A 23,623-nucleotide genomic window follows, 5' to 3' on the forward strand; every position below is an offset into this window, starting at 1 on the left:
CCTCCGCCCGCGGCTTCTGCACGGTGGGTGCGAGGGCGCGGGGGCTCCCGGTGGTCGGTCGGACGGGCGGGGCGCGGGCACCTGGGACGGCCGGACCGGCTGCCCCGTGGGAGGTTCCTGCAGCCCCAGGACCCTGAGCTCTCCCCGCGGGGGCGCGACAGCCGGCCCCTCCCGCGAGGCGCCCGGGAGCTGGTGGCTCCCCCTTGGTTCCCGCCCCGGGACGGCAGGCTCTGTCAGCTCCTTGGGCAGCCGGGGCGCTCCCTCCTCCCTTCCGCGCTCTCCTCTCTCGTCCGTTTGCAGGGAGGTGCTCTCCTCGGGCGGCAGGGCTGGCGGGGTGAGTGCGGAGAAAACTGCCCGAGGAGACGGCCTGGGAGTGCAGATGAAGAGTGAAAGGCCAGGGAGGTTCAGAGGGTGGTGGTGGAGGGATGACAGGGACCTGCTGGAAAGTCGTGCCCGCCCCCATCCCCCTTCGCTGGGAGGAAGCCGACTCCCGGAGGACCCGGAGGAGGGTGCTGAGAAGGGTTCGGTGTTCCGATCCAGGGAAAAGGGCTTCTCGCAGGGCCATTACCCCGGGTTTCTGGACTGGGATGGCGCCTGGGGGCTGCCCGGATCTCCTTTGGGCTCCCCGCCCCCCAGCCGGCTTACATAAGGAGACCAGCCAGCTCCTCTAGGTAAGGCAGCCCCTCCTCTCTGGCCCAGCCCAGTTTAGAAAGCTCTCTTCTGCCCCTCTCTCCAAAGGAGACTGGGGGAATTGGGCCTATGCCTGGACCGCTGGACCCTGGAGTGGCAGAAGCAGGCTTTGCCTGGGTCAGTAGGAGGGGCTGGAAAGCGGGGAGACCTCAGCTCTTCTGCAGGGATGGATAGGCCATTCTGGGGCTAGAGATGGAGAAGCTGGTGGATGGGGAAAGTCAGCTGACCCCTTGGGGTTACCTGACCCTTGCCCAGTGTGCTGCCCTCCCTGCTGCCATCCAGAACCTCAGGCTATGGCCTGACCACAAGTGCTTAGGGCAGATGTGTGCAGGTCTGTCTCTCAAAATGGGCTTGCAGACTGTGTGTGTGTGAAACCCAGGTTTAAATCTTAGTGGGCTCTTGCCAGGGTCTTAGTTTGGGGACGATTTGGTACCTGCTTGTCCTTTAAGACCTCGATCTGAACTGTGTTCACTTATCATCTCCCTTCCCCCCAGCCTCCCTTCCCTGAGGGTTTTTAAAAACACCTCCCATTGCTTTCATCTTCCCAACAAATCTAGCTACAGCTTAGATGGACGGCTTATCTCCCTTTGCAGGTTTCTAGGGAAGAGTTTAACCAGGTATCAAGTAAGCATGGCTCTCATTTTATGTAAACCTGAGGACCAGGGAAGAGAAGCAAGATCTATTCTTGTGCCTCTGGGTGGTTGAGGTTTTGCCTTGTTTAAAACAGCGAGGATGGATTTCTCAAAGACTCTTCTGTTCCCCATCTACATTGGCCCTGGTTCAGAGCTGCAGGCAGCTCCAGAATCTTCCTGAAGAGCTAGGTGCTGTGTAATTTGAAGGACTGCTACAAGGCATGGGGGGTGGAGACCTCTGACTTTTCTCTTAGGCTGGTTGCAGTCACCTCCGGGGTGATGTGTAGATAAGCGGTAACAGTGTCCACTAGGGAAGGGTTTGGACAAGGGAGCTGGTCTCCCCACTCATTCACTGCCTAGCTTCTGCAGCCACCAGGGAATGCTTCCCCTGTCTCCCTGCGCCTGTTGCTGTCTCCCCCCACCTGTTTGCAGGATGTGTGGGCATCTTTTCCAACCTGCAGAGCCCTTGGCAGAATGGGAAGGGCTGAGCTCTCCAGGCCTTGTTTGTTGTGGGGCTGCTGGTGTTGCAATGGGCTGCTGTCGCGAGAGTGTCTCTGCTTCCAGCTCCACTCTGGAAAGGAAGGGGCCAGTGCAGTCTAGGCTGGCCTGCTCTGTATTCATTCAGCCCCAGCTCACTTGAGCAATCGGAGCCAGGGCTGAGGGCAAGTTACATTCTTTTCTACTTTTCTGCTGCAGGATGCAGTTTGCATTTTTTCCATGCGAATGAATTATGCTTGCAACCGAAATGGGAGGAAGAGAAAAATAGAGTGAGCGTGTATGGCTATGTGTGTGTGCATACCTATACAGGCAGGGGGAGAGCAGCAGGCACATTATTTTTCCATTTTCCTTTAATTAAGGCTCTGTGGAGGTGTGTTTGAAAACAGAGGGTCTCCTATGCCTTTGAGGAGGGTGAGAACACTGTTTTGGCTGCAGCCCGGGCCATATGCAGCGTATGGTGGCCAATGAAACTGGGCCTGGCTTGTGTGTTGCTTGTCTTGGCAGTCCGTTCCGGGGCTTGTGTTACCAGCTCTGGAACTTAAGGGCTGCCAAGCTTCGTGTGCCTGTGTGTATGTGTGTGTGTGCATGTGTGTGCGCACACGTGTGCGTGTACACTCTTGTGCATGGGTGTGGTTTGCACTCTCGAAGGCTCAGCAGAGACAAATGCCTTAGCAACCCAGGCTAGGAATTTTCAGCCTATTTCTTTATACTCGCTGCTGGCTGTGGGAGGCCCGGCCAGAGCCCACTGTTCTCCGAGTTTTTTAGTCTATTTTCTTGCTGCAGCCCATGGGATTCCAGCTCTGGAGCTCCATTTACAAAGCCTTAGCTTGCCAGTGACTTTTTTTTTTTTTAAAGGGCTGAACCATTTATAACACACTGTGTGTATATCTGTGCTGGGAGTTGTAGTATTGACTCTTGACACCAAGGAACAGAGATGGGGTGAGGCGGGAGGAAAGGATAGAATGCTTGCTCTGTGGCAGTATATTGCTGCGTCTTCTGGCTGCCAGGGACAGAATCCCTGGCACAAATGACTTAAAGTGTGTTTGTTAAGCACCTACATTAGGCAGAGAAGAAAGCGATGTTCACAGGCAGGCCTTGTTAGAAGCATCTCTCTGGTCTTCAGGGAAGAACAAGAGTCCTCTGGGAGAGGGTTCCAGTTTCTGTGTGGCTGGGACAGTTATGTAGGGACCATGCCGGCCAGTGTGCCAGTTGCTTCTCTTGGCCCCTCTGACCACTCATTTTCTTCCTGTGATAACCTGAAGAGTGACCCTTCCCGTCTATCACAGGGAAACGGTGGATTGAAGGGCGCAGAAAATGCTGGGCCTCTGCTAGAGGAGGCAAGGGTGGAAACTCAGCCAGCTGGAGGGGCCTCATTGTCAGTGACCTGTGCAGCTGGGTTCTGGCCGGCTGGATGGAGGAGACTTAGGAGACACCGAGGCAGAGGGCAGATGCTGGGCCTCATTTCTGCACCATTGTACCCAGCTTGGATAGAGCACCCTTTGTTTCTATTCTGTGATACCTACCTGAAATCAGGATGGCCCTCCCACTTTGGGATTTAGAGCTGGAAAGGGGAAGAGCAGAGAATCCTCTTCACGCCCATAGGAAGGGGAGATCACTGTTAGATGAAACAATCCAGAAGGGACCTCGAAGGGTTATCTAGCATTAGTGCCCCTCCAGGAAAGGAAGCCCTCATGGTGACAGGGACTTTGCATTCACTATGTGCAGGCACTGTTCCAGGTACTTTCTAAGCATTAACTAATTTAATCCTCTCAGCAGCTGTATAGGGTAAACCAAAAAACCAAACCTGTTGCCATTGAGTTGATTCCAACTCCTAGCAACCCTATAGGACAGAGTAGAACTGCCCCATAGGATTTCCAAGGAGCAGCTGGTGGATTTGAACTGCTGACCCTTTGGTTAGCAGCCCAGCTCTTAATCACTGCACCATATAGGGTAAATGCCATTATTATTCCCACTTTACAGCTGAGGAAGGTGAGGTACAGAGGGGTTAGGGAACTTGTTCAAGGTCCCACAGCTAGGAAGGGGCAGAACTAGGATTCAAACTCAAACCATCTGGCTCCAAAGCTGTCACCCTTAATCCCCCACACTCTCCTGCCTGCAGTGTGGGACAGCTATCTGGAGAGAAGACCTTTTACTGCTTGCCCTTACTCTCAATACTGGAACTTTCTCCATCCCTTTGCTCATCACCTCTTGGATCTCCTTGTCCCTTGGAAGCTGGTTGACCTACATCGTTGCAGATTCCAGGAGAGAGTTCATCACAGATGACCTGGTAGCTCTTAAAAAAAAAAAGGTTTGGTGTCTAAGGTCGCCATCCCTTTAGAACAAAAAAAACAAAAAACCTAGTTGCCATTGAGTCAGTTCTGACGCATGGTGATCCCGTGTGTATCAGAGTAGAACTGTGCTCCATAGGGTTCTCAATGGCTGATCTTTTCAGAAGTAGATTGCCAGGTCTTTCTTCTGAGGCACCTCTGGTAGACTCAAACTACCAACCTTTTGGTTAGCAGCTGAGCGTGTTAACCATTTGCACCACCCAAGGACTCCTCCAACAGAGTCAGTACTGTTCTCTGTGGTCACTGACCTGGCACCTTTCTGCCCCACTCCCACCCTCTATGGGCTCCCACTGTCTGCATCCTGTTTCCTCCTGGGAATCTTTCCAGGCTCTGCCTCCCAAGACCTCCAACTCCCTCTTGCTGATTCTCAGTTGCCAGCTGCCTGCCCTTGACTTCCAACCCTACTCTTGCTCTGGGGGCTTGACTCTGTGAATGCCCCTTACTCCTTGGCCTGCCATCACTCAGCCTTGCTTTCTCTAGCGTGGCGCTGTGCCACCTTTGGCCACTGTACCCGCTTGCACACCTCTCCCTGGCTCCTGAGGCCAGCCCAGGCCAGCTGCTTGTCCAAAGGGAAGCTAACCCTCTCAAAGAAGCCCAGGGATTTTATAACCTCCCTTAAATCTTTGTTTCTATGGACAGAAAGTTCAGGATGCAGATCCTGTTTCCTTTAACCTGTCTTTTCTTTTTTTTTTTTTTTTAACCTGTCCTTGCCATTCTGGGTGACAATGCTGATTATTTGACATTCTTAATAATAGCCCTTTATATATTTGACCCGTCAAATCAGACTGTTATTTATTAATAGACATTCCTTTTTTTTAAAAAAAAAAAAAAAGATCTAGGGTATCTTACAGATCTACATACAGTAAATAAGGAAGAAAAAAATTACCACTGCCTTTTCTTTCAGCTGAAATGACTCTTCATGTTAATATTACCCAGTAGGGCCCATATTTTGGACATGAAATGATTTGAAAATTCTTCTATTATGATATATTTTTCTACGTGTACAATGCAGTACCCTCAACTGTGTGCCTTCAGATTCCTGAGGAAGTCTGAGTAGAGGTACAGATACCAGATCTTTTCTTCAGGCTGCTCCTTGGATCCATCTGGTCCCTGTTTCCTTCAGACTGACATGTAGGAAGCTGCATCAGATCACCCTTTCTGATCCCTTTCTGTCTTATTCATACCCTGCTTGTCAGTCTCCATCTTGGATCCGGGCATTACCCAGCTTGTCTTGACTGGCTAGCTTCCAGATTATTCCTGGTCAGTGTCCCAGATTTGCCAAAGTCTTTTTGGATTCTAGGCCTGTCTTTTGAGGCACAAGCCCAATTTCCCAGTGTTGTTCTTCTGCTAATGTATAGAGCGTGCTCTTTATTTATGTATCCCAATTAGTAATGGAGACATGAAGGGTGTTTATCTACCCTTCAGACCACTTGCGCCCTGAGGGAAAAAAAAAACTCTGGGTTCTTCTCTTAAAGCTTTTAGTACGCACTTCTCCTTTTCCTACTAAATTGTTTCCATATGGAACAACCAGTTTGAGGGATGATTTCACCTCTTGTCATCTTTCCTATGTCTTCCTTGAAGTACGCAAATTCCTCCTGGCTGTTCTTGCGGTCCCTGCCCCTCCCCCCTCTTAGAGATCCCTAAGTCATGTCAAATTATTTTATTTTTCAAATCACCAAACTTGCCTTTCAGCCTTAGATTGTCAGCCAGTTCTTTGCAGCTAATGAGGATCCAGTTATGAAAGGCAGCCGCTCTAGCACCTCCTTCTTCTGCCCGCCCACCCCCCCCAGACATTTAGGATGACTTCTCGCTGGTGAGAGTCAGCTGTTGCGGCTGTCTCCTGGGAATGGCATGTGTTAAGAACTTTGTGGTTTGTATCTGAGCAGTTAGGGCTCCCTTGCAGGGGGAAGGAAAGAGGAGGGGACTTTTGTAGCTGTAAAAGGAAGTCTGATGCCTGGTCCCCTGAAGCTCATCACTGGGGTGGAGGAGGCTGTGCTTAGGTTGCTTAGATGGGGAATGGCAAGAATTTATGGGACCGCTGCTCCCAGGGGATGACTATCCCTCCAGAGGGTTCCACAGTAGCGGGGAATTCATTATGTTTCAGGATCACTTGTTAGTGTCTCATTTATACCATCTGCATGAAAATAAACAGAAGCTGCAAGCCGAGCCTATCATTCCTAGAACAGAGTGGGGTCTGGCTTCCATCTCCCAGACACGGCTCAGGCGGGGACGTGTACAGAAGGCTCTGGAGTATTTTTCTTAGGGTCTACCGTGGGAATGAGTAGCCTAGAGGTGAAATTATGGCCTGATAATGAGCATCTAAACTTCCAGAGACAGATCCTTACCCTTCTCACTGAATTTTTGCTCTGCCGTGAATTTGTTGTCATTTGTTTGTTTAATTCAACATGGATTTATTGATTACCCTCTCTCTGCCAGAAGCTATGTTAGGCACTGGGGTCACGCGGGGAGAACCACTAGCCATGGTGCTGCTTGTCCCCTTGGGGCTTTCCGTACAGGGAGGTTCCAGGGCTTCTGGCCAAGGAGGGGCTTTTGCCCTGTGTTTTTTTCCCTGCCCTATGCCTTGTGGGTGGTCCCGCCATCCAGTTAAGGGGTCCGCCTCCAGCTGAAGCTCTGCACAGAGCCTTTTCCAGACTCACAGCACTGTCTGTTTTGACTTGTGAAGCATCCTTTTTTGGGTCACTGACTTCTTGTAGCATTCATCCCAGTCTGTGAGAGGGGATTTTGTAGGTTTTTGCCTCTGCTGAGAAGGAGATGTGAGTTTCCTGTGTCCATTTGGCTCAGGTAGCCTGAATTCACCTTTCTGCTTGCTGAGTGGCACCGTTTCGCCATGGTGGCCCCTGCACTGGCCCCTTTCTTGTTCTCCCTGGAGGAGGGCTGGGGAGACTGGCAGCTCATCCATGGTGCCCTGGAGTGGCCTCCATGTCTGGCAGCCTGCAGCCCTCTCTGTGTTGCAGCCCCGGCTCCAGAGGGTGGAGAGGGTGACTCCCTCGCAGACCCTGGACTCTCATCCAGCTCAGGTTTAGGGAGAGTCACAGTACATTGGACAACACATGTGAGAGGTTGCAGAGATCATTTCTGTGTCTGGTTCTTGCTTAGGCTGCCATGGGGTTGTTTAGGGAACCTCATGCATGGGGGAATTATTCCTAAACCTGGATCTCTGAGAGACAGAGTGGAGAACGGTCTACCGTCTGTAACAGAACGACCCTCCCTATGGGCCTGCGTCTAAAAGTCCACCGTTAGAGGGTCATTCCTCCTGCCGAAGGCATTAACACCTCTGGGACCCCCCCCCCCCCGAGAGAAAACAATCAGGACAGAATGAGAAAGCACTGGTCCTAAACTCCAGCGACCAGGAGTCTAGCCCTGGCTCTGTCCCTTTCTGGCTGTGTGACATTGGGCAAGCCATTTAACCTCTCTGAGCTTCAGTTTCCTGATGTGCAAAATGAGGATGTGGTTTAGATGAGCCCAGGGCCTCCTTCAGCTCTAAAACTATAACTTGAGCTGAATGAGTCTCAGATTCTTTTCTCAGATGGCCCAGGGGACACGGGGCACTAAGGAGGGGGAGAAAGGACGTAGGGTGGGAAGGAGGGGCTGAGAGGGCCAGGTGTCGAGGGGTAGGGTAGGTGGAGCACAGATGAAAGAGCCTGGAAGCACCAAATACAAGAATCAGTGCAAAGGAGGGAGCTGTGTGCAAATGGCTTTCTGGACAGATGCAGCAGGTGTACTGAGGATGAAATGACAGGCCCATTGTTCACATGCACCTTTAGTTAAGCAAATGAGGTACAGTGGAAGTCTTTGTGGTTTGAGGGGGCAAATTCTCACATCCTTCTCCACTCGGGGTTCAAAACTATTGACAAATAGACACAGGAGCTGGAGAAGGAACCATATTTCCCCTTTCTTTACTGGCAAAGCTGGACCTGAGGGAGGATGCAGCTTGGACTTGTGGCCAAAATGGCCTTCCTAGTATGTCCCTCTCTTGACATCTATACTTTGGAACCTGAAGGCAAGGGACTGTAGGTTGTCCTCTAGGGCCACTCCTTGGGAGAAAGAGCCCAAGACAGCATGGCCACATGAGTGCTTCAACTCTGCCTAACAGGGAAGTGTAGTCTATGGAGGTCTGGTTTCCACTGTCTCCCCACATACACCCTTACATGGAGGAGGCAGAGAAAGATGGAAGAATAGATCAAAGCTTTCCCCTAGTGTTTCTAATACAGTGGAGGTTTTCATGTTATGGCCTTGTGCAGAAAGGTGGGAAAGTGGAGAAAATGATTTCCTTTATGGGACTGGAGTTCAAGAGCAGTTTTGTACTAAAACTCTACTTAAAAGCCTGCTTAAAAACCAAGAGTGCACAAATGATTTCCATATTCCCACAACCTGGCTCATAATATGTGGTCAATAACTGGATGGATGGATGGATGGCTTGATTAACGGGTAGATGGATGGATGGATGGGTGGATGGTTGGATGGATGGATGGATGGATGGATGGATGGCAGGTGGGCAGAAGGCCTTTAAGGAACCAGATAAATCTGGTTTTACTGGCAGACAAGCTTTCTTCACTGTCATTTGTACCTTGAAATGACTATTTCTTACCCATGAGCTTCCTCCAGGAAAAAAGAAGGAATAAGAGTTCCCTGTCTGATTTACATCCTTCCTTTATGCCTGGGTCTGTCTTTCTTTACAATCCTTCTGTGTCTGGCAGAGCTAGAATATGTGTTTGCTTTGAGAATGAAGAGACTATGGAGGAATTTTCTGGTAGTGGGTTTCACTGGGAAATCACATGCTGATTAATTCCATTGCCTTTGCCTCAGTCTCATCCTCCCAGATACTAGATGCACACACACGTACACACATGCATGAACACACACTGCACACTCACCTTTAATTTAGATTTGCTTCATCTTGTATTCAGGGTGCCCAACAAGTACCCAGAGTAGGATGTGTGATGAGGGGAGGCACCATGCCAAACCAAAAACATCTCCCTCTTAAACAGGTGCAAAGGTGCTTGAGATTCCCCAGTTATGATTCATTCTCTTGGAGGCAGTATGTTGCAGTTTAAATCTCAGCTCCAACTGTTTTAACTGTGTACAACCTTGAGCAAGTTATCTTTCCAAGCCCCAGCTTTCTTTTCTGTGTAATGGGCTCTGACTCAGTCTTTTGGGGCTGATAGAAGGATTACTGCTTAGCACATAGCACCTGCTGAATAAATGTTGTCTGTGTTTGGATTTGGAGTCCCTGGGTGGTGCAAATTGTTAACGGCTCAGCTGCTAACCAAAAGGTTGGCGGTTCGACTCCACTCAGAGGCATCTTGGAAGAAAGTCCTGACAATCTACTTGCAAAAAATCAGCCATTGAGAACCCTATGCAGCACAGTTTTACTCTGACGCACATGGGATCTCCACGAGTTGGAGTCGACTTGATGACAACTGTTTTCTTTTCTTTTTTTTTTTTTTTTATTATGACTGAGTTAAGCATTTGAGCATTGCCACCTTCCTGCTTTCCTTAAAAAGAAGCAAACCCTCCGACAGTAACCTTGGTGTGAATTATTTCATCAACTTGTCTTCTATAACAGGAGAGACTTCGGGGCAGGAAGAGCATGTGGGTAGGTGGGTGGGGGACTTCAGGAGCACTTTGGTGAGAACAGGGACTAGGACTTGGCAGCCATGGGGTCTTAAGCCCCTCATGAAGCCCCTTACTTGCCTGACCCAGTTGTTCCTGCTCTTCTCCCCCCAACTCCAGGCTGGACTGCTGCTCCTCCTGCTATGATGCCTGGGCAGATCCCGGACCCTTCTGTGACTGCAGGCTCTCTGCCAGGGCTCGGCCCCTTGACTGGCCTTCCCAGCTCAGCTCTGACCACGGAGGAGCTGAAATACGCCGACATCCGCAACATCGGGGCCATGATCGCCCCCTTGCACTTCCTGGAGGTGAAACTGGGCAAGAGGCCCCAACCCGTGAAAAGTGAGGTGAGCCAGCCACGTTAGCTCAGGCAGAAGTGGGGGGCAGGAGGCACCCCAGCTCTGGCCCTAACTCACTGTGTGATCTAAGCCTCACTGCCCAAAGTGTGGTCTGAGGACCAGCCACATCTGAGTCACCCTTCAGCCTGTTAAAAATGCAGAGTCTCGGGCCCCACATCAGACCTTCTGAAAGAGAATCTGCATTTTTAGATTCCCCTGGGGGTTCATGGATACATTCAAGTTTGAGAAGCACTGGGCTAGGGCAGGCTGCTTAACCTGTCTCTGGCTCTTCAAGGGGCAAGGGAAGGGTGATAATAATAATAATAATAATATCGTGGCCATCTCTCTGGGGTGTTGGGAGGATCAGGGGAGATAGTGGAAATGTACACGTGCTTTGAAAAGTATGGAAATGCCAATATTGGGTTATTTGTAAAAATTATATTGCTAGTGACATCATCACCTCTACCTGTGTGGCCCCATCCTGGAGCTGACCAAGGGAATTTGGAAGAAGGGTGGTGTGGCCTCCCTTCCCGAGCAGAGCTGGTCCTAGGCTCAGTCACCCAGCATGATGTTCCTTAGATGGGGTTTGCCAAGGACCCACACACAGAGCACCTCCCCCACCCCAGCCCCTTGCAGCTGCAGCTGTCATGAGCCTTACTTGCAGAAGAGCAGCTTTTCTCTGGGGACTGGCGAGAAGTCCCCAGCGTGGCTCAGCATTGGTGCTGTCCACACCCGCAGCCACTTTCCCAATGCTGGCAATTTGTCCAAAGGCTCCCCTTCCCCATGAGACCCAACAGAGCCATTTCTTCAGAGGCCTGATAGAGTAGCTGCCCACTTGGCAGGAAGAAGGACCAGTGGTGGGAGGTGGAAAGGTGGCTGGGGTGGGGAGGGCAGAGGAAGCAGCTGAGCGTTAGGCATTCAGCAGCTCTGCCAGGGTGGGAGTAGTCACAGGCAAAGGGGTGTCTGGATGGGGGCTAGTCCTTCAGGATGAAGCAGGGAAGGCTGGACGTCTCCAAGGCAGGGACTCTGTTTTTAAATTGTGGTAGATATATATGTAACAAAACATTTGACATTTCAACCATCTTCACATGTACAGCCTAGTGACATTAATTATGTTTATCATGTTGTTCAACCATCACCCTTATCCATTCCTAGATTTTTCCATCACCCTTAACAGAAGCTCAGCTCAGCATCCCCGAAGCATTGAGTCTTCCTTTTCCTCTCTGAGGGAGGGACTCTTGAGTAGAGAAAGGTGACTGGGTACCGTAAGGGGAAAGTTGGGTGTATTATACAACTACTGCTCTACCCACACTCCCCCCTTGGGTACCCTTAAGACTGGAAAGAAGGGTATGGGCTACTGGGGGCTTGGCCAGGGGCTGCAAACTGGCCATTTGCGGTTTCGATCTAGCTCTCAGATGTGTTTTGTTTGGCCTACGTAGTGTTTTAAAAGAAACTTGAACGAACATTTCAGTTGAAAATGTGGATTTTAATCTTTGGTTAAAAAATTGAAAGCTCTGGTGACTTGGTGCCCTGTTCTGGCGTGACAACGGCTGAATGGAATGGAGAGGGCTGCTTCACTCACGTTTTTCCTCTTTGCAGTTTGCCACAAGCCTCTCCACCTCCCTGGTATCTCCACTGTGCTGACACTGTTGTTTTTTCGTTTGTTACGCCCAGCTGCCTTCATCAACCTTAACTGCCTGGCCCCTGCTGTAGACCTTTGAGCTCAAGACACCCGGATTAGATGCACTGTAGGTGCTCACTAAAGACTGTTGATTACAAGATGAGAGTGACTGTAATTATGTTCTTCTGAATTGATTTTGTAAATCAACCTGCTGTTGATAGCACTTCCCGGCTTATTTAGTGTTCTGTGTTCTTTATGAAGGACCCTTGTTTGTCGGCCCTCTGGCTTCCACCTCGTAGCCCCATAACTTGAAAGCATCCATTTCTAGGTCGTTCCCCAGTATAAATGCCATTGAAAGCCACTAGTTGAACAGCTTCATTGGGGCGCTGAGGCCCTGGGGTTGATGAAGAGCTAAGCGCCTTGGGGTGGGGAGGGGACTGGCCCAGCTGGGATTTGCCTGGGGGGTGGGCAGAATTACCCTGTCTCCCTTCTGCAAAAGGTGCTGGAGATGCTTTCCTTTTTGGGGGAAAGGCCTTTATTTAGGTTGAGTATTTTTACATTTCACAGACACCCCAAATTGGTGGCATATGCCCTGTACCTGACAGTGACATCCTGTCCTCGCAGGCACCCGCAAACGCTGCCCATCCAGGCGATGAAAATCACAGGCCGTTTTTCGGGCCTATTTGCATGGCTTCTCCCTCGCTGTCAGCCTGCAGCTTTGTGGGGGTGGAGAGGCAGGTCGGAGCAGAACTGGGGAGATTGTACTGGCAGCCCTGCAATGGGACCAGACCTCGAAATGGCTCCTAGGTTGGACCCAAGGAGGGGCATGCTAATTTTTGGAGCAATTAAAAAATAAAGGGGATGGGAGAGACACCTGCAGCTGAAGAACCTCATGTTCCAAAGGTTTATTTGCATGTGGCAAACTGCCTTTAGTGGATTTAAATTGGCGTTGGAGACTAGTAAAAGTCTACTGAATAATAATAAGCTACTAAACCAAAAAAAGCAAATCCCCATTGCTCCCGAGTTGGTTCCTACTCATAGTGACCCTGTAGCACAGGGTAGAATTGCCCCATAGGGTTTCCGAGGAGCGGCTGGTGGATTTGAACTGCCGACCTTTAGTTAGCAGCCAAACTCTTAACCACTGCACCACCAGGGCTCCAGTAAGCTACCAGCCCACATTTATCAAATACTATGTGTCAGGCCCTGTGCTAAGTACTTAACATGCCTGATCTCATTTACTCCTTACACCCTCCTGTGACCAGGTAAGCCCCCTTTTAGAGAAGAGAAATTTGAGGTGTAGGGAGGCAAGTTAGGTCACTCACTCCGCTGCTGCGGAGTGTCAGGGCTGAGGCCTGAATGATGATGGCGATGGTGATGCTGTTGTTGGGTGACGTCAAGTCAATTTCAACTCATAGCGACCCCATGTGACAGAGTACAACTGCCCGGTAGGGGTTTCTAGGCTGTAATCTTTATGAGAGCAGATTGCCAGGTTTTTCTTCTGTGGAATGGCTGGGTGGGTTTGAACAGCCATCCTTTCCGTTAGCAGCCGGACGCTTCACTGCTGCGCCATCAGGGCTCCTTATGATGATGCTAGTAATAGCCACATCTCCCTTGCACTGAGCTATATACACCAAGCATGCTGCTAAGCAGTCTTCACGAATTGGCTCATTTAACTCTCACAAGAACCCTATGAAGTAATTCTTATTGCTGTTGTTGTTATTTCCACATTATGGATGAAGTCAACAAGGGTTAGAGAGGTCCAAAGTTACATAGCTGGGACATGAGCCCAGGCAGTCTGACTGGAGAGCCAAAGCTTTAACCTTATGCTATGATGCCTCCTATGCCTTCTGTGTCCTTTCCAGGCTTCTAATCGGAGTTCTACTGGCCTGAGGAGGCCAGATGAGCCTGGCCCCAGAACACTCAATCATTTTGATGACATAGCCCAGATTAGTGCTGAGCCCTGCAGTTCTGCAGCCTCAGAACTCCCAGGCCCCAGAGAGAACAAGGCCCAGCCGCTGCTACAGGCAGCTCTGTCTGAGCTGAGGCCAGCAGTCTCCTAGGCCACGTCCAAATGCATGAAACCGTTTGGTAAAAGATAATTGGAGGAATTAAGTTAAACAACAGGTTTGTAAATTATAAAGTGTTTTGTGCTGACATTGTTATTATTATATGGTTAACACATAATGTTAAACTATCTTAGTGCCAACTGCTTGCCTGAAGTCCATTTGTTCAACAGATATTTGTTGAGCACCGACTCTGTGCCAATCACTGTGCCAGGCACTGAGAATTGAACCATGAACAAAGTAGACAAAGTCTCCCCTCTCCTGGAGCTTGTATTGTATTTGGGGCCAGGGAGGGCATCCGAAAACAAGCAAATTAGCATCCATAGCTGGTGCAAACAGTTAACTGCTTGGCTGCTAACTGAAAGACTGGAGGTTCAAGTCTACCCAGACATACTTCAGAAGAAAGGCCTGGTGATCTACTTCCAAAAAATCCGCCATTAACAACCCTGTGGAGCACAGTTCTACTCTGACACACATAGGGGCGCCATGAGTCAGGGTCGACTGGATGGCAACTTTTTTTTTTTTAATATATAATATAAAATGTCAGGAAGTGATCAGTACCATGAAGAAAAATTAAGCAGACCAACGGATGAAGGGTGCCAAGATTGCTCGTTTCGATGGTTGGTCAGGGAATCTGGGGACATTATATCCTGGGTTATGGGATTTTTAGAGCTGTTGCTTCTTTCTTGCCCTTTTGCAATTCTTTTTTTCCAGTATCACTTTTCAAGGGAACTTTCTGCTCTGACTTTCTCTAGAACATTCCTACCTTCGCTTTTCATTCTGCAGCCCCTTACAGCTGGGCTCCTCAGCCAGCCAGTCCCCACTGGCCAGCATACGTGGCCCTTCCCCTGTAATCTCCAAGTGGGCTGCTGCGGCTGCAGGGGCCACACCCCTCCTCTGGGCCAGGAATGCATTTTCAGTAGGAGGGGATGGAAGCCAGAAGCTCCAAGATGTTCATCCCTATTTAGCCTGAGCACAAAAATTGCTCACGTACACACATCAGACACTCGTTTACAGGGGTGGATTAACCAGTAAACAAGTCATGCACGGGCTGACAGTAAGCAAGGTGTGCACAGGCTTAATTGTGTTTACTTACTAATCTATAGTGCACAGTTTCACATGAATTTCACCCCACCACAACCCATGTGGAATTGTGCACTGCAGATTAGTATGTAAGCACCAGTAAGCCGGTGCATACCTTGCTTATTGGGTGATCTGTCCCAGCTCACTTAACCACTTGGTCGACGGGGCCCTCCTCCTCTGCTCCCCTCCGCAGTGCTTTAGAGAGGACTCAAGACTTCAGGGGAGGTTGGAGTGGGTGACCTTGCAAACTATCATCCCATGGGCAGGAGTCAGCCTACAGATGAATCTTGTTTGTCCCTCGTAGTGTGGGGTTTTTGTGTTTTGTTTTTGATTGAATGAGTTACTATACTTAAAAGTCAGGAAATATGGAGTTTCTGGCTTCGCTTAAAAAACCAGAATATCTGGCCACTCTAGGTCCACACCCTTATGTGTAACCAGAGGCTAGAGCTGACTAGCAGATGCTCACGTACTAGCATGCAGCCTTTAGTTTACCACAGTCCCCACTACTCCCTGTTGCCTTACAGCAGCCAGCTTCCCACGCTCTGTGTCACCAGTCTGCTTTTAAGTTTGTGTCCTGTGTTAGGTCCCAAGGGCAGGGACCTAAATGTCTATCTTACGTTTGTTTTTACTTCCACCAAACCATGTTCAATGCCTCTCATGGATTGCATGTTTAATACATGTTTGTTAGTTTGAACAGTAATTAGCTGCATCAACCTGGCAAGTCACTTAAACTTTCTACCCCTCGATCTTCACATCTCTCAATTCTTACCTCAAGAGGCATTGTCCCCTTGTTTTTGTGTTTTGTTTTTTCGATTACTGAGTTTAAGCAACTTCAAGTGGAAAAAAAAAAACACAGTAAAAATCAAACCAACCATTCCCAAACTTGGCTGATCATCAAAACCGTCTGGGTAACTTCTTAAAAAATACAGATTTCCAGATTCCGCTCCAACCTTATGGAATCAGAATCTCTGAGGATAAAGTAGAGTCCAAGGAATCTGTCTATTTAGTAGACTCAGAGATTACTCAGATGCTTTTGGGAACTCACCTCCAGACTGTGTATACCTGTCCTCAGGCTCTTCTGATCCTAGTCAGGGAGCATTCTTGGGGTTTCACCCTGAGGGATCAGCGTCTGCATACCATCATGGGCTAGACCCTTTCCAGCTGGTGCAGTTTCCTGCACGCATTTCCTTGTGATCCTTATCATTTTCAAAGCAGTAGAAGAGTCCTTAGCTGTTAGCAGATTTCACATTAAGGATTTCTCAAAACCTCCAGAGACCCTGGAGAATGTTGAGATGAAGTGTGCATTTGAATCCATGGATTGTAGGGTGGCCTAGGAAGGCTTGTCCGCTCTCATCAACAGATGGTCTTCCCAGAGTATGTTCACTGAAGAGACCAAGACATTCATTCATCTTTAGCCTGAGCACGAAAAATTGATCCAAACCGGCTGATGCTCTGGGTCAAGGCTGGCCTTAAGTGCTTGTGTTTTTAGTGATTTAAAACGTAAAAGCATCCCACTGATATTTTTTTTTTAGGAAGCATTGCATAATTGGTTTTTAATTTGTGGCTCTTTGAAATAGCATTGGCCTTCTTCCCCCTGACTCAGATGCTTTTTCTGTCTCATCCTTGTTTGGCAGAGAGAGATCCAATCTGTCCTTTGTTGGAGCAGAATCTCCCAACTCATCTTTGGAATCTTGAATTTCCACTTTAGTTCTATCACTTTGTTAGCACATTTTTAAAGCTGTTAACTTTTTTTTTTAGCAAATACATTGGAGGGAGGACGAGTGATAGCTAAAGGCAGCTATGAATGAGTTTAACTGTGGTTGTTGTGTTGTTGTTGTTAGCTGCCATTGAGTCAATTCCAACTCATAGCAACCCCATGTGACAGAGTCGATCTGCCTCATAGGGTTTTCTAGGCTGTAATCTTTACTGGAGTGGATCACCAGATCCTACAGAGCCCCTGGTGGGTTCAAACCGCTGACCTTTTGGTTAGCATTGGAGCGCTTAACTGTTGTGCCACCAGGGCTTCTTTTAAAAGTAGTGTTGAGTCTTATATGATACCATACCCTGAGCATTCACAAGGGGCCTAAAGCTTTCATTTAACATCATAGGTGGGTTACACTCATGTTGTCCTAGTGTGGGGTCCCTTGGAGAGGTGGTGGTAGAGTCATGGCTGGATCTGTATATTCTTAGCAGAAATCAGACACCTCTGAAAAGTTCGAGGGGGTCCTGTGGCTTCTTCTTAGTTTCTCCATCTATAAAATGGCAATAATCATAGCACGTAGCTCCTAATGTTGTTGCGATGATTGGAAATCGTTCAAGGCTTTCACCTAACACCTGGTACTCAGTAAGACCCACAACACACGTAAGCTATGGTCACGATTCAGTTTTCAAACGTGTTGATAATGCAATTTGTTTTTATAATTGATTTGAAAACTGTTGCTGGGCTTTTATTTCCTTGAGGGTCCTTTGCCCTTGGAACAGGAAGGTGGCCTGAGTGTTCAGGGGTGCCCAGGAATTGTGGGAGCAGGGCACCAACCTGGCCTCATAACCAGAGGGGCTGCTTCTTGGGCCTGGGCCGAGCTCTGGGCTTGGGTGCAAGCCCCTGGGTTCAAAGCTGACCTCATCACCCATTCACAGTTCGACCTTGAACAAGTCAGCTGGTCTTTCTGAGCATCTGTTTCCCTGTCTATAAAACAAGGGAATGAAAGTTCAGAGTTTCCTTGTAAAGATAAGTGAGGCAATGTGTGTAAAGATGACCTTGACTGGAGTGCAAGGCGCCTGCACATGACCTTTATTACGAAGTGGATCCATTGCTAGTGGATCACCTATTATGACAGGACTGGCCTTTCCAGTGTGTTGAGCCCATGACCTGAATTTCAGGGAAGCAAACAGATCTTCCTGTTTCTGGTTGTTTATGCAGTTTCAATGTAGCCAGATTTTCAGTTATCACAAACTGTAAATCAGAAGGCTCTTCAACCCTCTGTTTTCCCCTAAGCTGCCTTGTGTGACCCCTTATCGTGTTTCCTGCAACGTTAAGGTCATTGCTGGCTTCCCAACAATCATCAGCTTTTAAGCAGCCCTACGAAGAGGCCTCTCCAGTCAATGCTAATCCTCTCTTACTTTGGCATCCCCCGATCCACTGGCAGCATGGACTCAGGGTTGGGAAACTGAGTCCTCTTACAGGTGATGGCCATCTGGCTGAATGACTCTGGAGTCAGGCAAGTGTCTCTCCCCTCCACTGTGTCCTAAAGGCCCAAGGCAACTTGACCTGAGGTTGGAGCATGGAGGCTTAGAAGGACTTATGGACAATTCAGGCAGGTGAGGAAGCTTGGAGTGAGATCTGGGGCCTCCTCTGGGTTAGTTACCCCTTGAGGCTGTGGACATCCCGCCCTACACTGGGGCTCATTGGCTGTGCTCTTCCCAGTGGCTGCAGGCTCCCCGATCATGAAGCATATTGACAGGCTGTCTCTGGGTGACATGCTCATCCATGGCTTGCTTCCATAGCCCTCTTCCCTCTGTAACTCACTGGTGTTGAATCAATTCTGACTTATGGTGACCCCATGTGTTATAGAGTAGAACTGCTCCATAGGGTTTTCTTGGCTGTAATCTTTACAGAAGCAGATCGCCAGGCTTATTCTGCAGCTCCACTGGGTGGGTTTGAACCACTAACTTTTAGGTTAGTAGCTGATTGCAAACCACTTGTGCCACTCAGGGACCTGTCCCTTTCAACACCCCTGTTTACACCATTTGTAAATACTGACCTGTGTGAATCAGGATTTTTTGTAGTTCTGTGCAAAGAAAACAAAAGTCAGGAATAATTTGGATGCTGAGGCTATCCAAAACCTGCACGTGTCCTACATAACCTCTGATTTAAAGGTTTTGTATCAAACAAAACACATCTTATCGTTTGCATTAAATGATTATAATAAGTATATGATACAATTATGAGCTCCTTTAATAAAATACCACCTTTATTTATATATAGGTTCCCTATAAGTCAGAATCAACTCAATGGCAACGGGTTTGGTTTGGAGCCCTGCTGGCATAGCGGTTAAGCGTTCGGCTGCTAACCAAAAAGTCGGCAGTTCGAATCCACCAGCAGCTCCGTGGAAACTCTATGGGGCAGTTCTACTCTGTCCTATAGGGTTGCTATGAGTCAGAATCAACTCAACAGCAACGGGTTTGGTTTTTGGTTATCTATTTAGTATTTTGTGGTATTATTTTAAAAAGAGGCCGCTACCGCTGAAACCAGTTTGAAATCCTCTGATTTATATCAGCGCTGCTCAGAGTGGGGTCCACAGACCAGGCACCGGCATCTAGGAACTTGTTAGTTCAGGTGCTTGGCTCTCTTGCTAAACCTCCTGAATCAGAGGCGTGGGGCAAGGTAGAGCCCAGCTATCTGTGATGTAACAAGCCCTCCAGGAAATTCTGATGTTCCATGCATGTTAGATGACCTCCAATCTCCCTTCCAGCTCTGCTGGCAATAATTTTATCTGAGAATGGCTGTGAGGGTCTCAAACCACATTTCCCTCCGTATCGAATCTCAAGCTTCCAGGAGGGATCCACCTGCCACTAGGTATTCATTGATGTGTATGCAGTACCTGGATCTCTGTAAGGCGGTAGCTGCTCTCTGAGTCAGCAAACACCTTAACGTTTCCAAACCAGTTATTTCCATGTTTTGAGATCCTCAGCACTGCCAGTGTCATTCCCTAAGGGACTTCCCAATTAATTCAGCTGCTGAGCTTGTCAATAGGCCAACTCCTTTATTGTTCTAGAAGGAAGAATCAGATAAGCTGTTTTGAGGCCAAACCAAAAAAAGCCAAACCAGTTGCTGCGTAGTTGATCCCAAATGTGGCGACCCCACTTGTGTCCAAGAACTGTCAGGTTTTCAGTGGTTCATTTTTCGGAAGTAGAGTGCCAGGCCTTTCTTTCGAGGCACCTCTGGGTGGAACTGAACCTTCGACCTTTTGGTTAGCGGCTGAGTGCTTAATGTTTGTGCCACAGGAGGCCTCATTTGCTGTATCTGGCCTGGAGTTTTCAGCAGCCCTGGTCTGTGAACTGGAGAGTCACTCCACAGCCCAGGGAAGGGGGGACCCTGCCCCAACTCACCTGCCTCAGTGCTATAAAGCCCTTTTTCACCCCTCTCGGAACTTTAATTGTATCCATTTCCTTACATCTGTTACTCATGGAAGGAACCCTGGTGGCGCAAAGGTTAAGTACTCAGCTGCTAACCAAAAGGTAGGCAGTTCAAACCCACCCAGCAGCTCCTCAGGAGACAGACCTGGTGATCAGTTCCCATAAAGATTATAGCCTCGTAAACCCTATGGGGCAGTTCTACTCTGTCACATGGGGCACTAGAATGAACTGGAATCAATCCGAGGGCACTTTCAGGCCAGGTATTCCTGGCTGGGCATTTATGTGACCATATCACCTGGGTGTGATTTTTATGAGCTGGCATTCTGTACCCAGGAAGTAGAGGTTGCCATTTTGTGCAGTGATTTGTCTGTTATCCGTGCCTTCTGCCTGAAATAAATTGGCTGAAATCTGCGTTTTAGCTGCACACCCTGAATACAGATGAAACAGAACTGTGTTGGTAGAGCATAATTAAGCAAAGGACCTTGTTTTCACCTTCATATTGAAAGACAAATGACTTCCAAAGCTTTAATAGGATGATACTTGAAATGTTCTTCCACTTTGGCCAACTCAGGGCTTTTAGAACAATCTTTTCATAAATATTCTTTGCAATGACTGCATTCTCATTAACTGTAGAGAGTAATTTTTCCGAGGCATCTCTCAGTTTTTTGCCCCAGTGTAATCGAGGCATATTACATTGCTTTTTCTTGTTGTTTTTATTAAAGGATGAGTTTTGACTGTATTATCGGGCTGACAGGCTCACGAGACTTTTTGAGAAGAAAACAGATTTTTCCCGGCCATACATATTCTACTTCTTACTGATCTTTTGGGGGTGGGGCGAGTCTTGGGGGAGCCACTATTTATCTCCTTTTCTTGTCTTTTGAAGCAATTGTCAACTGGGCAAGAAAACAGATTGATTGCCTAGTAGGAAACCAAATCCCACTAAGCCATAAATGTGAAATGGGCCTGAGATAGACATATTTTAACAAAAGCCATCATTCTCCAAATAGCTCTTCTCCAGCAAAAGGGTTTCCCAGAAATCATCATCTCTTTTTCTCTTCAACCTTAGGCTTTCTGCCTGTGTCAAGGTGATTTTGCCTGTCTTCTGGACCTCTCATTTTTGTAGTAACAGTGTTTGCTTTCCTAAGCTGGGCTGTCTGCAGTGGGTGTCACTCTGCCCAGCTGGCTTTTTCAGACTTTGTTCCAAACACAATGCTGTCTTTTCTTAGCAGTGGATCCAGACTGTTCTCCACTGTTTTGACAGAGTGGCCCTTCCCTATTCCGTCGGTATAAATCAACCCCATGCCTCAGTGGCTTTTTGTTGTATAGGCTCTCTTTACCCAGGAGAAGGTTTTTGCTGTGGACAAGGGTGGTTGAGAGGGCCAAGGTCGGAGAATGCTTCATTGCTGAGATGTGAGGAAGTAGAGAAGTCGGTTTTGATGGATCCCCTGTGACTCAGATGACTGAGAGGTCAGCAGTGGCAGGCGATGTCCTGGTTTGGTCCTGCGACTGTGGGACCCAAGGACCTGAGCAGGCTCACTTCCCTTCTCTGAACTCGAGGTCCCTTCCCTGAGGATGCATCTTGGATCTCCAGTTTTCTCAGTTCTGGAGCCTCTGGATGGAGCAGTGTACAGCCCCGCCCCTCCTTGCCGCTTCCTGCAGAAGCTGGTGCAGGGAGGGACCTGCTCACCACCTGCACCTGCGACCAGGAGAGCAGAGTGAATCATCTTGGGAGGTGGAGCCCTTGGCTCTGCGAGCTCTTGTTCAGAGCCTTCACCTTGTGGTTGGCTGGGCTGCTTTGATGTTTTGAGTGGGGCTGGCGTCCAGTGCATGAGTTTGTTCATATGTGAATGAATTTGATTATATACTGGGTTTGGGATGGCCGAAGTGAGGTGGAAACAACACTGGGCTGGGAATCAGGATTCCTGAGTTCTTGTGCAGGTCACCAGCTCTGAGATCAGGCCTCCCTTCCTCCCTTTAAAAAAACAAAACAAACAGTTGCTGTTGAGTCAATTCTGACTCATGGCGACCCCATGCATTTCAGAGTAGAACTGCACTGCCTGGGGTTTTCAACGGCTGTGACCTTTCAGAATTAGATTGCTGGGGCTTTCTTCCAAAGCTTCTCTGATTGGATTTGAACGGCCAACCTTTGGGTTAGTAGCCAAGTGCCTAACCATTTTTACCACCCAGGGACTCCTGGCCTCCTTGAGCAAAAATTTACGAGCTCTACCACTTGCCACAAACTCTGCAAGGGGCTGGGCACACGAAAAGTCAGAAAGACACAGACTGGGGGCAGGGCCAAGATGGCGGAGTAGTCAGACGCTTCTGGTGGACCCTCTTACAACAAAGACCCGAAAAAGCAAGTGATTCGATTATCTGTGGCAATCTAGGAGCCCTGAACATCAAAGGCAGAGTTGAGGAACCAGACAGAGTGGCAGGGGGAGGGAGAGATGGTTCAGAAGCAGCGAGGAGTTGCCAGACTGACCCAGCGAAAGCCTGAGGCCTTCAGTCCTGATCAGCTCGGGGGTGAGTGGTGAGGCAGGCAGGCAGCCGTGCTCGGGAGGCGCATTTTCCACACTGGGAGAGACTCAGCACCAGAGACTCTACACGGCCACCCAGAACAAGTGAGAAGCAGCCCTCCATGAAAGTTAAGTACTTGCGTACGGCTTAACACACGGATCAAAAACACCCCCCTTAGGGAAAAACCTCTCTCCCATTTACCTTACTGCTCCCTGCTCTGCACTGGGTCCCGGACTGGCTTCAGCAATTGCTGAGTCCCCTGGGCCGGAAGTAGGATCCGTCACACGCCCGGAGCCATTCTCCCTGCCTTAGAGAATGAACAAATTAACAAACAGGGGAAAAAATAAACTGCTGGCTCCCCTAAGCCAGGAACCTAGGGTAGGCACAGCTCCTTTGCCTAGGCACAGGCATAAGGGATCCACGGACTTTGAGTGCCTTTCCGCCTGCATAAACTTGTGCGGGCCCATCTCAGCAACGTAGGCCCTCATTACTGCAGTAAACAGGGTATATACCGGAACTCTAACTTCAGCTGTTTCAGCTGTGAAGTGGCAGGTTCTTGACATTTGACACTGCTCTGCCCATTAAGCGGGTCTTCACCTACGCACATCAGCAGCCTGAGGACTGGTGGCTCCACCCACACCACCTAGCCACCTGTGATAGGGGCCCATGAATAAAAGGTGCCACCCCGTTCCTTACAGCCAACAGCATTAGGTGCTCATAGTCCAGTGGCAAAACCCACCCACCTACACACTCTAGGAACAGGGACACGCCTTCTTGGACACGTGGGGGTGGCCGTCAGCCCCCTTCCTTGCTCAGAGTGTGTCCCCCTGCTGCAGCCAGATGCCTTTGCCTACACCAATCACCCATGCCTGTCTAGGACTGTAAGTGAGAGCCGACACCACACACTTGGTGGCTATCTACCTGAGCACCTGAGCTGAATCCATACAGGAGGAGTAGGTGGACTCCTGAGCTCAGATACCTAGTAACAGATCTAACCACCTGGTGACAGGACATTAGAGCTTCAAAGGTGCCAATAATCAAACTGGCTCATATGAGCAGCCTATTT

At 49.0% G+C, this 23,623-nt stretch overlaps 1 protein-coding gene across 1 annotated transcript in view; it reads left to right on the plus strand.

Annotated features, from left to right (window-relative positions):
- Window positions 1–9,925: 9,925 nt before the first annotated feature.
- JDP2 (Jun dimerization protein 2) overlaps window positions 9,926–23,623 on the plus strand; it is a 39,328-nt gene continuing 25,630 nt past the window's right edge. The window contains exon 1 of the mRNA XM_023726396.1: window positions 9,926–10,146. Within this exon, the coding sequence (XP_023582164.1) occupies window positions 9,946–10,146 (201 nt within the window). The 5' untranslated portion in view covers window positions 9,926–9,945. The remainder of the gene's footprint in view (window positions 10,147–23,623) is intronic.

The sequence above is a fragment of the Trichechus manatus genome, unplaced genomic scaffold, assembly GCF_000243295.1.
Source record: "Trichechus manatus latirostris isolate Lorelei unplaced genomic scaffold, TriManLat1.0 scaffold00010, whole genome shotgun sequence".
In the NCBI taxonomy this organism is placed as follows: domain Eukaryota; kingdom Metazoa; phylum Chordata; class Mammalia; order Sirenia; family Trichechidae; genus Trichechus; species Trichechus manatus.